This window comes from Chionomys nivalis, chromosome 7 (genome assembly GCF_950005125.1).
Source record: "Chionomys nivalis chromosome 7, mChiNiv1.1, whole genome shotgun sequence".
NCBI classification, from domain to species: domain Eukaryota; kingdom Metazoa; phylum Chordata; class Mammalia; order Rodentia; family Cricetidae; genus Chionomys; species Chionomys nivalis.
In genome coordinates, this window is record NC_080092.1 from 82,948,843 (window position 1) to 82,966,033 (window position 17,191).

At 49.7% G+C, this 17,191-nt stretch overlaps 1 protein-coding gene across 2 annotated transcripts in view; it reads right to left on the bottom strand.

Annotated features, from left to right (window-relative positions):
• Positions 1-845: 845 nt before the first annotated feature.
• Positions 846-17,191, bottom strand: part of Dcakd (dephospho-CoA kinase domain containing) — a 40,187-nt gene continuing 23,841 nt past the window's right edge. For both annotated transcript variants that reach the window (XM_057775148.1, XM_057775146.1), the window contains exons 2-5: positions 7,519-7,725; positions 7,010-7,213; positions 4,564-4,651; positions 846-1,923 (exon numbers count right to left, since the gene is read on the bottom strand). In XM_057775148.1, the coding sequence (XP_057631131.1) occupies positions 1,632-1,923; positions 4,564-4,651; positions 7,010-7,213; positions 7,519-7,630 (696 nt within the window). In that variant the 5' untranslated portion in view covers positions 7,631-7,725 and the 3' untranslated portion in view covers positions 846-1,631. The remainder of the gene's footprint in view (positions 1,924-4,563; positions 4,652-7,009; positions 7,214-7,518; positions 7,726-17,191) is intronic.

Consider the following 17,191-nt stretch of genomic DNA (forward strand, 5'->3'; position numbering starts at 1 on the left):
GAAGAATTGTGCTCCAGGTGTCCAATTAGGCACTGAAGTTGAAGCAGTAAACCAGACTCTTTCCAAAGCCACCTTGGTCAGCATGTCAGCGGGGAGTACGGACTGGGGAGGGGCAGCTGCGGGGCTGTCAGGGCCGGTGCATAACTGCTTTGGCTTCTGCACACCTTCCAGACCAACGCTCTGCCATAGTCCGCATCAAATTTAGAGAGCTGGGCCAAGAAAGAAGTAACTGTTTGAATGTCATGATTTACAACGGGCTTGAAACTGTCCTCAACTTACCACGCAGAGAGCAAGGCAAGGAGACAGAACTGGGCACCAACACTTGCTCTGCTGTTCCTACTGAGAGGAGACTCAGCTGTGCAGTTCAGAGCCTGTACGACCCAGACCAATGCCCTACTTACTGCACACGGTGTGTCCAGAATGCCATAGGAAACAATCATTTCCTTGATCGTTGGCTCACAGGGTACTGCGGAGTCCACAGCTTCTCCCTTTGTCAGGTTCTGCTGGACCCCACGCAATTGAGGGAGCAGGCAGCCCCCCCCCCACCTCCCCACAGCCCCGTTCTGCTGCTTGGAAATGTGCGGGAGCTAATGAGAGGCTGAGGTGTAAGCAGCTCTGTGAGAGGGGGCGTTAGAAATGGCCACTGCCACACCCACGTCAGTCCCACCCATATCTGGCCTTACTGGGCTGCTGGGAACAAGATCTGCACCAGCAGGTCCCAGACACCACAGGGAAGAAAAAACAGACCTGTGGGGTGAGTGAATGTGATCTGCCCAGCACCTCTCTACTGGCCTCCTCAGTGTGAGCAGAGGCCAAGTGGAATTCAGTGGACATTTCAGACCAATTCCATTTATTAAGGACCAATGGAGAGCAGGCTTAGTGCACTAGAGCGGAGATGAGTCACACCTGCCATCTACAGGGATACAGTCTAGGAGAAGCCAGTTTCTTGTTGATTATTCCACAATGGATTAAGATAAAACATGGGTGCCTGACCAGGGGCCACCAGGGGTAAGGTATGGCAGGGCAGGGAGCATCTGGGGGAAGGCACAGAGGTCAGATAGCATGGGACCCGGGGAATGCAGAAGAGCACAGGGCTCAGAGGCAGTGGTGGGAGGTGGTGGCTACGTTGTGGGTAAAGCCCCAGCAGAAGCGGGGTCTCTCCAAAGGGCCCTGCCTCAGACTAGTCACAGCATCCCCCAGACAGGAGTCAAACTGCATCCTGGCAAAGGGTTTCAACCCAGCAGACAGTTCTGTTTGAAAGCCTTCAGTTTAGAAGGATTTGCTGTGGTCCACTAGGGACTTTATGGTCATGATGGAGCAGATGCTCCAAGAAAGTTCAAGCCCAAGAAACTGTTGGCTACATATTTGTAGCCAAGGGGATGGCCACAGAGACCACTGTGTCCCTGCCATCGTGAATACTGTTCTGAGGGGACACTATGGGGGTGGTGGGGCTCTAGGGAGGGCGGGAAGGGGTACCTGACCACGGGCTTCCTTTTGCTCTGAGTTCAGACTGGATACACTCCAGAGCAAGGGCCAGTCCCAGCATCAGAGTGAGTGTAGTGTTGAGGACATGGTACCTGACTTAGGTCTCCAAGGAGGAGGCCTAATGCTTGCTGTCTTGCTGTACCCAATTAGGGAGAAGGGAGAAGGTAGCGGGTGAGCAGGTACAGGAGGCTGGCGATGCCTGCTAGGCCCGTCAGGAACCCGAGCCTCAGTGGCAGATACTCCATGGAGCGTTCCAGCTTGGCATGCAGGAGAATGACCTGGCGTCTGGTGAGGCTCCACTCGCCTGAGTTGTCTAGAACGTGGTTGGCCATGCGGGCCTTGTCCTTCAGGGGCAGCTGGGCATTGATTCTTGCCTCTGCGTCCTCGCGGCTCAGGTTGTTCCGCTTCATCAGCCGTGCCAGCTGTGTGTCTCGGTCACTAAGGACAGGGCAAAAGTGCACTGTGTACCCAAGCCTCCCTCTCTGCAGTGGACAGCGAGGTCAGGCCCAGCTTGGGTCATAGGTTAGGACAGTATCTTCCCTTTGGAAACACCCTCTCCTGCCTGCAGCCACCCTGCCAGGCTGAGACGGGTCCTGGAGAAGAGGACCCTAAGCCCCATCAACCACCTCAGACACCCAACAAGAGCTGACAGGGGTGGGCTGTAGCAGCTGTTTTCTATCGGCCAGGTCTGTCTATCCACTGGCCTGAGTTCTCCCTCTATAAAATGAGATGTTTACCACTCCAGGCCTTTGTCTGCAACTTGAGGTAGTGAGTCTCCTCTATGAACATTAGCCTTGCTATACAGAGGCTACAGTGGCAGAGAACACATCCAGCTTTAGCCATGGCACATCTGTGGCTGGGTAATCTACAAGAGAATGGAGCTGGCTAGCAGCTGCCTGGGAGTGCACTCTTCCAAAGGTGTGGTGTGGAGCCGAGAGCCTCCCCGGATGGAACAGCAGAGGCACCAACAGCCTCCCTAGGGCTGTGGCAGCGCATGCTGGACCCTGCTGATGGCTGTTTTTCTTTACTCATTTCACAAGCCAATTTTTTCTTAAAAACAAAAAACATTAAGGACCACATTTAGGTCCAATCACTCTTGAGGAACTGCTCCGTGCTGAGTCACAAGGTCCAGAGCCTTCGGTGACAAGCAAATTATCTGACCTTCCCCTTGCTGATCCCTACAGACTTTTTGTTGTTGGTTTTTTGTTTGTTTGAGACAGAGTTTCTCTGTGTAGCCTTGGCTGTCCTAGAACTAGCTCTGTAGATTAGGCTGGCCTTGAACTCACAGAGATCCTCCTGCCTCTGCCTCCTGGGTGTTAGGATTAGAGGCTTGTGCCACCACTACCCAGCTGGTTATTTTTTTTAAATTTACTTTTTACATGTGAATGCTCTGCCTTCATGTACACCTGCAGGCCAGAAGAGGGCATCAGATCCCATTATAGATGAATGTGAGCCACCATGTGGTTGCTGGGAATCGAACTCAAGACCTCTGGAAGAGCAGTGTTCTACATTGCTGAGCTATCTCTCTAGCCCCTAGATTAATTTTTTTTAACTTTTTTTTTTAATATTTATTATGTATACAATATTCTTTCCGCGTGTATGCCTGGAGGCCAGAAGAGGGCGCCAGACCTCTTTACAGATGGTTGTGAGCCACCATGTGGTTGCTGGGAATTGAACTCAGGACCTTTGGAAGAGCCGGTAATGCTCTTAACCACTGAGCCATTCCTCCAGCCCCCCTAGATTAATTTTTTAAAGAGGTTTTTTTTTTTTTTTTTTTTTGTTTCTTGAGATAGGGTTTCTCTGAAGAGATTTATTTTTATGAGTGTTTTGCCTACATGTATATAAAGGCATTAAGGATGTGCTTGGTGCCCACAGAAGCCAGAAGGAGTTGTATCCCTGGAACTGGAGTTATAAATATCCCAAGCCACCATGTGGATGCTGGGAACTGAATCTGGGTCCTCTGGATAGTGAGTGTCCTTGACCACAGAGTCATCTCCCGAGCCTGATTCTGTCATTAAAGCACCGAGAATCCAAGGACTTCACAGGGCCCTCCTGGTCTCAGCTGGCATCCTCCACAAACAGAATGAAGAGCCCAGAGAGGCTGGGAGGATACACTTGGTTTACATGGGCAAGGCCTGGGTTCTATTCTATCTTCATCACCACAAAAAACAAACAAGGAAGAGACTGAAGGCTTATGTGGGGAAGCACAGCCCTATGGAGAGACCGCCAGGCTCAGGGGGTTCAGACTGAGTGGCAGCCCATGAGAGATCTGGGTAAGGATATGGCAATGTTCAGGGCACTGAGCACCCCATGGTACTAGGAGCCTCCTACACATCGATCCTTTGACAACCACCTTGTGCCCCAAATACCTGCAGAGCCAAGGCCCACCTAAGTGTCTGCTACATCGTGACATCTGGGAAGTTTCTGGGAAGCAGACACCCTGTGCCTTTGTCTATTCTCACCCGCAGGGACTGTGACTCATTTTTATCAGCAGCTTGATTCTCCTGTTTGACAAACCTGGATTCTGATTTGCTTCCTGTCCTGGGGAATTCTGAGAAGAAAGCTCTTTCCTTAGGTTCTTCTGACAGTTACATCCACACAGCTCTCTGCCCACAGGTGATCCCAATGGGTGATCTCAAACTTCTGCTCTCTACCCACGGGTGCTCCCAATGGGTGATCGTCAACACATTCTGCAACTGCCTCCGAATTGTCCCTCTAAAACCAGGAGTGTCCCTCTGCCATGAATACTCCATGCTGAAGTGAGAGCATGAGGCTGTAAACACGGGAGTGTTTGGAAAGCTGTGAACTGCTCTAGGGTGAAGGAGGGAGTCACTGAGTGGGGGGGGGGCTGGAGCAAAACCAGACAACTCACCGAGAGTGTCTCCACGGCCAGCAGGGGGAGCCCTTCCCAAACACTAGGGAGGCCTGGGGACTTTCTCAACTCCTGTTTGCCCCAGGGGCATCAGGATCAGGTACAGAAAGAAGTTGGTTTCTGTAAGCCCGGGCACCACTCCATGGGACAGCGTAAGGGATGTGTCCTTTCCAGCCCCCATCAGCCAGGCCGGGCTCCACACTTACCAGTACACCACCACTGTGTGCTTCATGTACTTAAGCAGCTTCTTGGTCTCGAACAGGAGAGGGATGTCCAGAATCACGTAGCGGTACCCTGGGGAGAGGATGGAAAACTCCCAAGTTCAATTCTGCAAGGATACCAGGAAGGATGCTTGTGACCAGTCGCTGCCATAGAGAAGGCCCCAGCAGATGAGAGGCCTTCCAAGGACAGACATACCCTGAGTGCCAGCCAGTTCCGATGCCATTCAGAGCAGAATGCCGGAGAAAATGACTTCTGGCTGGCTGACCAGGGAAGACCTTGGAGAAGGACTGGCATTTGCACTAGCTTTGAAAAGCCGGGAAGATGTGGACATGTGGAGTGAGGAGGTGGAGGCGAGGAGTTCACGAGAACCAGCAGCACCCACGAGCTGGGAGGGTCTGTGCAGACCAGGTGGAGGTCTAGGTGGTCAAAGGACACTAGGTGGTCAGGGTAAACCCTGACCTTCGACCCCTGAGACAAGGCATAGCTGGGGTTGTAGGCAAGTGGGAAGAGTTTCTGGGAGACGCTGAGCCTTTCTTCCCTGTTCGACCTTACACTGGCTCAAAAGCCCAAAGCATAGGCCCTTTCCTGGAAGCCAGGGGGAGTCGGTGGCTGCCTCTGCAGCTTTCTGTGAGACCTGTACTATCTCAGAGCAGCAAGGGTGAGTCGCATTGACTACAGGGCTCCCTCAGTAGAGAAAAGGCTGGAGAGAGACAGTGCGTTCCCACACTGTGGATGGGCACATCCTTGACAGTTATGTGTATTCCTGATGCTCCTTGTGCCCTGTGTGGGCAGTAGACTAAGGACAGGGAGTGGGGCTGCTCAGAGACCCGGGACCTGGATGGTATCTCACTCCAGACATCTTCAACCACAGAACCACATACCAGCTGCTGAGATTGGGGCTCCCACGACCTGTGGCCCAGGAACCCTAAGAACAGCCCTGGTTGAGGAGGGCACTGGGTTCCTGAGCTCTGCTGACACACCTGAGTTTGTAGTGCCCTATGTGACCGCAGGTCCTTAACAAACTAATCTGTGTATGAATGAAAGCAACACCGGCTTCACGAGTGATGGGCAGGATTACACGAGCTCTGAATGCATGCGACACTGAGCAGCCGCCAAGCCCCCCGAATGATGGGGGTTACTGCTATTGTTCCTGGGAGGAGGGAAGTTGGCATCGAGCCTCTCTACCTCCCATCTCACCCTCTCCAGCTCAGAGCCAGAGAAAAGGCTGGATCCTCCCCAGGCCTCTTATCTCCCTTTCCTGCTCCTCTCCCTCCTTTCCCCCCTCTTCCTGTCCTTTCTCCTGGGTCCCTCTTGGGAGCTGGAAGCCAGCTCTTTGGTTCACCGGTAAAGGGCTGTTCAGCTGTCACATCTCCCCGGCTTGATAAGCCCTGAAACTGTCCTGACTCTATTAAGACATCCGCCTACCTACGCAGAGACCTCCCCAACAGCTGGTGATCTTATCTGACGTTTGATTATACCAACTTTGACAGTTGTATTTGTTATACTCATCAGGGAGAAACCGGGGCTGTGGAAGCCACAGCTGTCGTCCCCATTTTTCACCTTATCGAGCTGAAAAGAGCTTTCTGGCTTTTATTTAAGTGGTGGTGGTTGGGGAGGTGGGAGGCTGGGTAGATGACACAACAGGAGAGCTTTGGAGTTGGTGACATTATCCAACGCTTATTTCAGAAGGGGAAGCCACGGGTGCCTGCAGCCCGGCAATGTACGCAGGGCTGGCCTGAGAGCAGTGCAAAGGGTGGGAATGAAAGACAGAAGGGCTCGGCCAGGCGGGATGGGCAGAGGGGAGCAGGGGCCTAACAATGGCCTGGCAGACACTGGGGAAGGACAATGGCAGAGTGCAGACTCTTCTTGTAGAGGAAGAAAGATGGCTGAGGCCAAGTGTCTCAGGGACAAATAGCAGGAGGGGGTTTAGAGCAGCAGGTGCCAGGAGCCAGCTCCAGCCTTCCCAGCACTTCAGCTACTGAGGGGTAGGTTTGGGTCAGCAGTACAGATGCCCTCATCACATTCTCTTAGAGGGAAGTACTGACCAGAGAGCATTAGGGAGAGGCTCCCTACCCTGTACACAAGAATCTGAGTCATGAAGGATAAGGGGCCTGGCCATGGTCACAGCGGGAAAACTTGAAGACAACCAAAATGGATCCCAGGAAATGCTCTCCAGGAAACAGTCCCCATACTATGGCTGACAGGGGAGGGGGCCACCAGGCCTTTTCTACTCAGGGACACAGACTAGAGGCCATATATACCAGAGGCTGGTAGAAAGTTTCCATGACCTAGGCTAGCTTCTCTGCCCTCCCATCTCTCCTGCAAAGGGAAGTACCGCCTAGATAACCAACCCCCTACCCTGAACCACTTCAAATAAAGGCTTTGCAAGGAGGTATCTGTCCCCTTCAGCGCCCAAGTTTAGAGTCTCACCTCGGAGAAAGTACTTGAAGGTCTCCTTCATCATTTCCTTGCGGATCTCAGGGTGGGTGATGGAGTTGAGGAGCTGCCGACGGTCAGGCTGGTTAAAGATCAGGTCCCCAAGGACCTTGCGGTCGATGTCACCATTCTCCAGCAAGACTTCAGTGCCAAAGGCCTCTACAATACGCCGATGAGCAGGATACCCTGGCTGGACGACTGTGGCATGAAGAGGATGGGTCATTCCAGAAGACCCCACGTGACCAAAGGGGATCAGGACTATTTCCTTCAACGGGAGCCAAAGTAAACCAAGGGAATAAGCAGAGCCCACAGAATCCCTCAGGCCAGCAATGGAGCTGAGTTTGGGAGGACAAACTCTTAGGGAGAGCGAAGAATAAGCTGAAGAGCCTTGAGACAGGCAATCTGGTCAGGACCAGCTCACTCTCGGAACACCCCAAGATAAAGAAGAGGCTGGTGGAAGAAAGGAAGCACAGGGGTCACACTTGGGCCCCCTCCCAACTTACCGTGCCGGGCAATGACGTCTACATCAATCACAGCACAGCCCAGCTGTTGGAACACCTGGATGACGGAGCTCTTGCCTGAGGCAATGCCTCCCGTTAGGCCCACCAGGAACATCTTCCCAGGAGAGAGAAGACAAGCAGAGAAGGAGCCAGAAAGCACTGAACAGTAGGCACACTTGCCAATCAGCTGCTCCACGAGGCTGGAAAAACCTGTTGTCAAGAGACATTCAGGCCTGGTCAGCACGGGGCCACAGGGCTGAGGGACGGGAGACAGCAGGTTAGGCAGGGCCCAGTCCTGGGCTGGGGGAGCTCTGGGTTGTTTCTGAGAAGAAATTTCCAGCGCTGTGTGTTAGTGTGGGCTGGACATTAGGGCTTGGTGCATGCTAGGCAAGTACTGCTCTAATAAGCTGTTCCCCGGGGGCTTATTCATGTGTCCTTGTAGGCCTTGAACTTGCTATCTTCTGCTTCAGGTTTCCAAGTACCTGGGATCTGTGCCACTATTTTCAGTTTCTTTAAATTTTTTTTTTACACTTTTTTTTTAAATATTTATTTATTATGTATACAATATTCTGTCTATGTGTATGTCTGCAGGTCAGAAGAGGGCACCAGACTTCATTACAGATGGTTGTGAGCCACCATGTGGTTGCCGGGAATTGAACTCAGGACCTTTGGAAGAGCAGGCAATGCTCTTAACCACTGAGCCATCTCTCCAGCCCCTTTTTTACACTTTTATTTTTAGTGTGAGTATATGTTTTTCTTAGTAGGGCTTGAAATCTATCAGGACCACTTTCGTTAACTTGCAGATTTATTGCCCTAATTACACTTTGCCTGGCTCACGTGGAAATGGGTTTGCCTCTCCTAAAGACACAAACAGCAGCCACTTCTGTGTGGTGCAGAGAGCAAGAAACCAACGTGCAAGTTTACATCTGCCTAGCTCATTCTCACATGGGTCAGGGGCGCAGAGAGGCAGCTAAAGAATGCCACCTTTTAAAGTTACCCTGAGATAGGTAGTCTCCCTTCAACAAAAGGGAGTTAAGGACAGGGTTCAATTGTATAAGAGAAACTTAGACCGTTCAGCTGAGGCTTTGTGACAGAGAATGTGATATCAGTGTCTTGTCCCCATGTCTCCAATGTCCCTCAAACACAGCTTCTCAACTAGGTGTGCCAACACAACCCTATAATCCCAGCACTTAGGACATTAAGGACAGGAAGACTGAGCTATGTGGTGAGTTCCAGGACAACGGGGACTAGAGTGAGACTTTGTTTCTAACAGAGAACAACACTAAAACAAGAGAAGGGCTGGGGGCCCAGTGAGGCGGCTCAGCAGGTCACAGTGTCTGCACCAAGCCTGATGAACTGAGGCCCATCCGGTGGAAGGACTGCAAACTGATACTCTCCAGCTGTCCTCTGACTTTTACACGTGTATGCGCGTGCACACACAATTTTTTAAAAAGTAATTTAAAACAAATTCACAAAATGGTTTCAACATGTTTCTGGCAGCTCCTGCCCATGTCATGACTCTTTCCAATGGCAGCAAATGCTGCCTGAAACACCTGTGTGAGACCGCTGTGACGTGAACTGCACTTCCCTATGCGCTCAGAATGCTCTGCTCACACGGAAACACAGCCGTTTAATTAAAAAAAAAAAATAAAGAGTATTTCCCTGTCATTCATTGGCATTTAAATACCATATTAGTGAATCTTTGGAGACTATTACCAAAATGTTTGATTCTAAAAACTGCTATTTGAGTTGCTGATTTGAGTTTCATTTTTTAAAATTATTAAATGAGCCGGGCAGTGGTGGCGCACGCCTTTAATCCCAGACTCGGGAGGCAGAGCAGGCGGATCTCTGTGAGTTTGAGACCAGCCTGGTCTACAAGAGCTAGTTCCAGGACAGACTCCAAAACCAGAGAGAAACCCTGTCTCGAAAAACCAAAAAAAATAAAAAATAAAATAAAATTATTAAATGAATTTGGGCAGAATTAAGTCAAAACTTCCAACAACTTCTGAACTAGCCCTAAACATACCTACCCCATTTTATACTATGTACTCAGGTGAACGGGTGTTCGCAGCATTGACGCCCAGGAAATTAAAGTATCAATCAACTCTGAGAAACACCAAAGATGATCTACATCCTATACTATCAAATAGTCAACCCTGACTTGATTTAATTCTTGCTTGGTGTGGCATACTCCTGTATCCCAGCATTTTGGACAAAGGGGTAAGAACTGTTACAAGTTTGAGGCCAGCCCCGTGTACATAGCAAGGCCCCGTCTCAAAAAGGCAAAAAGGGTTGGAGAAATGGCTCAGGGCTTAGGAACAGATGCCGCTCTTGCAGAGGACCAGATTTGATTCCTAGCACCCACATGGTGGTTCATAACCACCTATAACTCCAATTCCAAGGATCTGATACCCTCTTCTGGCCCCTGCAGGTACCAGGCACACACCTGGTGTAAATACATATACTCAGACAAATCACACACATCAAAACCAAAGAGTTAAAGATTTATGTAAAAACAGTGCATCCACTGGTGTGCAAATCTGCTTCCGTCATGTGTATATCAAAGAAGTGTTTGAGCACCTTCATTTGCTTAGTCATCCTGCTGGCCCTTAAAATACACTTCTTGATTATTGCCACTAATACCCATGTACCCAAAGTCACATTCTGGTGAGAAGTTTGGGTAGGAACATTTTAAGAAGTTCTGCTCTAAAGCAAGCAAGGTCTGTATCTCTTTTCCGGAACACCAGTCGAGTAGGGGAGTGAAATTTGAACAAAGGGAAAGGGCCAGGGTCCCACAAGAGAAGCCACCAACTGCCAGACTCAGCTGAAGGGACTTGGAAGACCACCTAGCCAAGCTGACCTCAAACCCATCCCCAGAGCTGCCCAGACCCCTCCTGAGAATGGAATGGAATCCAATCTCTGGGGATAGAGCAGCCTCAGCAATTCCAGTGTATGGCAGGGCTCAGAATAGACCCTAGCTCTTCACTCATGGAGGCACATAGTAAAGAACAAAGGAAGAGACCTGCCCAGGCTAGCTTTGAACTCATTATAGCTAAGCCTGAACTCCTGATCCTCCCAAGTACTGGGATTATCAAGTGCACAGACTGGCTGGGTAGTGGCACAAGCCTTTAATCTCAGCACCTGGGAGGCAGAGGCAGGCCAATCTGATCTACAAGAGCTAGTTCCAGACAGCTAGGATTGTAACACAGAGAAACCCTATTTCAAAAAACAAAAAGAAAGAAAACTTTGAAAGAAAGAAAGAAAGAAAGAAAGAAAGAAAGAAAGAAAGAAAGAAAGAAAGAAAGAAAGAAAAAAGTAAGTATGTACATCATTCCCAGTGGCTGATTGGCTGATTTCTTGATTATCCTCTGTTTTGTTCTGCAGAAAGGGAGGAACAGTGTTTGTAAAGTGCAGGGTACTACAACAACCAAATGAACAACCACCCTTTCCAGTGCCTTGGACTTGCATCTGTGGAAACAGCCAGACACTTTGCTTTCACAAGGAAGGCCGAGGGGACAGAGGAATACATGCACGGGGAGGGGTTGGCTACTGGCTCAAAGGGGATGGATAGGATTCAGCTGCTCCTGTCCCTCACCAGCTGTTGATGAGGCTCCTCTGTGCTTACAGCAATGTGCAGGGACCTCGTGACAACCCATGGAAACTACAGACCTTGCCCCGTGGGAAAACCGGAGACAGACCGAAACAAATGAAAACAGCTGGAAGCAACAGAGTACCAGTGGGGGACAGGAACAGTCAGGTGACACTGGCCCTGGCCTGGCCCAGAAGCCCCTTTGCACTCTAGGCTGTCCAGAGATTAGGTTGTGCCAAGAAAGGAGGCTGAAGCTAGAGCCCACTGTCCTTTCAAAGTCCAGCAAGGCAGAAAGCAAGGCTTATACCAAATTCCTCCAAGGACCACTCAAGCCTGTCAACAGCTCCCCCAAGCACACACCTTTAACAGTCCATGCTTCCAATCAAGCCATTATTTCCCAGAATCTACCCCACTTCCCCTGGTGAACCACTGCTGAAGCAGAACCTCACAACCACCCCTAAGTCTGGCCAAATCTGAGTCCTCTGCAAAGCTTTAAAAAACAGACTGGACTCCAGCCCTCAACAGAAACCAGCCAGGCTGGAAGCACTGGCTAAGAGGGAAGGCTAGGGGCTACAGAGAGAGGCGTGGGTCCCTGTCTACGAATACCTGGGCCAGAGGGCAAGTGCTCGGCGAATGACCAACAACGGAGCCCCAGAGGCCTAACCTTTTCTGGGCTTCAGTCCCCAGTCCTGCACACAAAGGGCCCAGAACGCATCAGATCCTGAGGGAGGCTGTGTCATAGATGATTTCCTCCTCTCCTGCAAACAGTCAAAAAACGCTCAGCTGGTAAGTCAAAAAATGCCATGACCAATGGGGGCCCTGGTCGCTCTTCCTAAAATTACATATATAGCCAGGCGGTGGTGGCACACACCTTTAATGCCAACACTCAGGAGGTAGAGGCAGAGGCAGGCAGATCTCTGTGAGTTTGAGGCCATCTTGAACTGTTCCACAGAGAAACCTGGTCTTGAAAAGCAAGCACACAAAAAAATTACATCTATTGGCCAGGCACTGTGGCTTACACTTTTTAATCCCAGCACTCAGGAGGTAGAAACAGGCAGATTTCTTTGAGTTTGACGCCAGCCTAGTCTGCATAGCGAGTTCCAGGATAGCTAGAGCTGTCTCAAATAAACAAAAGTTACATGTATGTCTGTGCATGTGTAGAGATCAGAGGACATTTAAAGGCTGGTCTTCTCCCCCATGTGGGTCCTGAGAATTAACTCAGACTGCCATGCTTGGTAAGCAAGCACCTTTACCTGATGGGCCACCACGGCCTGGCTCTCTTCCTCTGCAAGACCACAGGCTGTTCTCAGAGCTGGCTTGGCTGGAGGATAGCTAAAGGTTCAGAGAAGGGAAATGGGAAGCTAGCGCCAGGAATTCAGCATGGGCTCCACTAGCCAAGGCAGGGCCAGAAGAGCAGGACTGTTCCCAGGGGAGCCGCGTCCAATGCTTCCTCCCTGTCACTTGCCATGTCAGGGGAGAGGCTCAGACACAAAGAAAAAGGCAAGCAAAGGCTTTGAGACAACAGCGTCTACATCCCAAATCCTCTGTGGGCCCAAAGACCCAAGAGGAGGCTCCATTCTATTGTGCTCTGTCAACAGTGGGCTCTCTCAGCGAGCTACTCCAATATGCCCTTCTAACGTTCCCTCTTGGGCCCCACACCCCAGAAAAGACAAAGGAGATTTGGGAAGAATTTCCTTGGACCGTCCTCTGGTTTCTTGGGGAAATGAGTGGGCTGCCTCACTGCTGATCTAATACCACAGGCTGATCCTGGAGCTTTGACACCTGACCCAACAGTCCCCATTTCCTTCTTGGAAGCTGAGAGGCCTAAGGGTTCATCTAAGCAGGCACGCTTCTGCATAAACAGCCCCTGCCTTCTCCATTCCCTCAGGGCTGTGCACACAGGTCTCAGGAACTCCAGTTCCCTCGCCACAGTCTCTCTTCCATCTTAAGGCCTCCGTGCATGCTGCTCCTGGTAACTCTTGATTTTTTATCATCCCGTACACACCGTTCACTGACCCTACCCTACCGAATGAACAAGAACACAGGATGTGATGGGGGGAAATGTTAGTACCAGGAATGATGGGGAGGGGCCAGAGAGGTCTGTCTGGGCTGCTACAGATGAGCCCTGTTCATTACCAGACGCCGACAGCCTACTCACTCTGCCTCCCATGTACTCCTGCTTTGTACTTTTAACGTGTGACTTTTTGTATATGACTATTTTCTAAAAAATTGTTTTAATTATGAGCATGTAAGTGCAGATGCCTGCAGAGGCTAGAGGCATTGGATCTCCTTGGAGCTGGAGTTTCAGGCAGGTGGGTGCAGGGACTTAAACTTAGGTCCCCTATGAGACCAAGACAAGCTGCCGAGCCAATTATCAGTCCCCGTGCCTGACCACTTTTAAGTGACAAATTCCACAAAGCCACAAACCACATCTAATTTGTTCCTATCTCCAGCATAGTGACGTTCAATGTCTCATTTAATATGTGACAACGTTAAATTACTTAATCTTGGGCTGGAGAGATAGCTCAGGGGGTAAGAGCACCGACTGTTCTTCCAGAGGACCTAGGTTCAATCCCCAGCACCCATATAGCAGTTTATAACTGTTAACTCCAGTTCCAGGGGACCTGATACCCAAGGCAAAACACCAATGCACATAAAATAAAAATTTAAAAAAAAAAGGGTTGACCCATTGTTTTTTCAAAAAAAAAAAGCTATTTAATCTTTGACTCAGTTTTTTCATATGTAATTTAGAACTAAGGGCCAGGCGATGATGGCACACGCCTTTAATCACAGCACTCGGGAGGCAGAGGCAGGCGGATCTCTGTGAGTTCGAGACCAGCCTGGTCTACAGAGCTAGTTCTAGGACAGGCTCCAAAACCACAAAGAAACCCTGTCTCGAAAAACCAAAAAAAAAAAAAAAAAACAAAAACAAAACTAAGGGCACCTACCATTCCATAGAGGGAATGTTTCTTTTGTTTGTGAGATGTGGTCTCCCAATGCAGCCGAGGCTAGCCTCTAACTTGCAGCAATCCTCTCTACCTAACACTCCTGAACACTGGACTGTAGGTATGTACAACCATGTCCAGTTAGAGGGAGTCTTTGGTAACTACTTATGGAATAATGCCCAGGGAAGGGGAAGGCAAACACTTGGGGTCTCATTCTCCGGTAAATAGCAAACCAGAGGCTAGAATTAGCCTTGGTCTGCATGGGGATCACTGTTAGTAAATCATTCCTGGGGTGGGGTGGGGTGATCAGGAGGAGATGCTACTTGGTTACTGAAGATACCATGTGAGGCCCTCTTCTATTGGCCCCAGGCTTGCAGCAAGTCAGAAGCTGGCTGCTCCTTAGTGAGCAGCTCACTTCTCAGGGTGTCACACTGGGCATGTCTGACCAGCTGGCCACTTCTCTCCTTCAATTGCTTTCCAAAAGGGTTGTATCCGTTTTCCTCCGATGATCAATATATTCATACATTAAAATGAGTCAGTCCTGTCTTGGGGCCCAATTATTTTCTTGTAAAACCAATGACTGAAAAAGTACATTGTTTGTCGGTTTACTATTAAGTGCTATTTTCATACTCTTCCCCCACTCCTAATCAGTCATTATTGGTGAGGGTTTGCTGTTTAAACCAGGAGGGAGTTCTCCTTTCCGATAGGTCTGTTAAGTCACCAGTTCCTCTGAGCTGCCCATTACCTGGAGGAAGTGGCAAGAGGGGGTTAATTCTTCCTTCTGCCCATGGCCAACACCAAAAGGGAGGAGATGATCTCTTCTCAGCACAAGCCAGCATGCCAAGGAGCAGCTAGGAATGAATGGCAGGGTGTGCACGGACTGGACTACTGTGTAGACATTAGTGCAGAAAAACGGGTCATGGGGAAGACCCGCTCCAAAAGGCTTTGTAATGAGAAGGACCTTGGGCAATTTCCTTCTGCATTCAGAACTTCCCTTAAATGAGTTAAAAAATAGGATCAGTTATGACTTCTCACAGGAGTCTTGTCAGAACTAATGAGAGGACAGAGGTCATGGTCACTTCATCTTCCCAATTCAGAATGTGATGTCACCACCACTGAAACCCCCTATCTTCCCACTTGCTAGAGCAACACAGCAAGAGCCTAAGGAAGAAAGGAAGGGACTGAGGGAGGGCGGGGCAGAGGAAGGTGAGCGTGGAGGTAACGTGACAACTTTTGGGTTTCTTCTGCCACCATGGACTCCTGAGATCAAACTTACTGGTCCAGCCAGTGTCAGCTCAGAACAGCCCTCAAAACTCCCCAGGAACTCCTAACCCACTCCAGTGTTAAGTCAAGACCTTAAAGAGTCCTTCACAGGCCTGTGTTTGTCATCGTCCCGTCCCTCCTCTAGCTAGCCCCCCTGCTGGTCAGAGCTCCTCTACAGCTCCCAGCAAAGAAATCACTCCTCCAGCAGGTCAAAGGGTTTGCCTGGCATGCCTGAAGCTGATAATCTGGGAAATAGCCCTGTAGGGGAACCAACTCCTCAGACTGACCTGAGCACACACCTGCACATGCGCCCTCTCTCTCTCTCTCTCTCTCTCTCTCTCTCTCTCTCTCTCTCTCTCTCTCTCTCTCTCTCTCTCTCACACACACACACACACACACACACACATCTTATAAACAAAACTGATTTTAAAAAAGAAAGCATTCCCCAAACTCTCTGCTTCGCTGTCCTCAAGTATAAACAACAGCACCCTGTTTTGCTCTGCGGGCTGCTAAACCTCTTTTCACAGCATTTACTGATCCACCCCCACCCAATAGACGGTACGCCTATGTTTACTGTAACCTGTCTCACACCTAGAGCCCAGTCCCTTACACTTAAGCTGTAGGTAACAACCTACCTACAGCAGTGTAACTGAATGTGGGGGCAACAAAATTTGGCAGAAGTAAAAGAATTATGAATGTGCAATGGCCACCATGAACAGAAATGGATCCAAGGCGTTTCTAGTGCTCACCCGTACTGCAGCACCCCTGGAACTTCATTGCACCCCTTGTCCTGGATAGCCAACATACACATTCATCTCTCACGCGCAGTGCAAAGTACCAACACGCGGGACCTGAGCACGTGGGTTAGTGCATGCTACAAACTGTAATGTTCTCACTGTACATACAGGATGATGGTCTTAGAGAAAGTAGTGGAGGACTGGAGATTTAGCTCAGTTGGTAGGGTGCTTGCCTAGCATGCCCGGAGGGCTGGGTGCTAGCTACCAGCAGAGCATAAACCGGGTGTGGTGGCTCACACTGGTAATCCCAGAACTAAAACAGAGGGAGATGGAGGCAGGGAAGTTAGATGGTCAAGGCTGAGCCAGTGAACATAGCTTAGCGAGTGAAGGCTCTTGGAGGGAGATGGAGGCAGGGAAGTTAGATGGTCAAGGCTCTTGCTGCCAGGCCTGATGACCTTGGTCCTATCCCCAGGAATTACAAGGTGGAGAGAAACACCTCTGCCTCTGCAAGTGATCCTCTGACCTTTCTCAAAATAAACTAAATGAATGATAAACTCTGAAAAACATTGAAAATGCTCTACATCCTGTAGGTATTTCAAGTATTTAGCCAAGATTTAATTTATTTTTGCTTTTATTAGATTTATATATTATGTGTTTGCACACCACATGTGTCTTGGTGTTCAGAGGTCAGAAGGCATCAGGGTCCCTGGAACTGGAGTCACAGATGCTTGTGAACCATCCTGAGGGTGCTAAGACCCAAACCTGAATCCTCAGTAAGAGCAACAAGCGTTCTTAACTGCTGAGCCATCTCTGTCCCGAGATTTAATTTTTAAGTTTAAATTTTTTTAAAAAAATATTTATTTATTTATTATGTATACAATATTCTGTCTGTGTTTATGTCTGCAGGCCAGAAGAGGGCACCAGACCTCAATCCAGATGGTTGTGAGCCACCATGTGGTTGCCGGGAATTGAACTCAGGAGCTTTGGAAGAGCAGGCAATGCTCTCAACCTCTGAGCCATCTCTCCAGCCCCTTAAGTTTAAAATTTATTGACTTGGCCAGGCGGTGGTGGCGCATGCCTTTAATCCCAGCACTTGGGAGGCAGAGGCAGGCGGATCTCTGTGAGTTCAAGGCCAGCCTGGT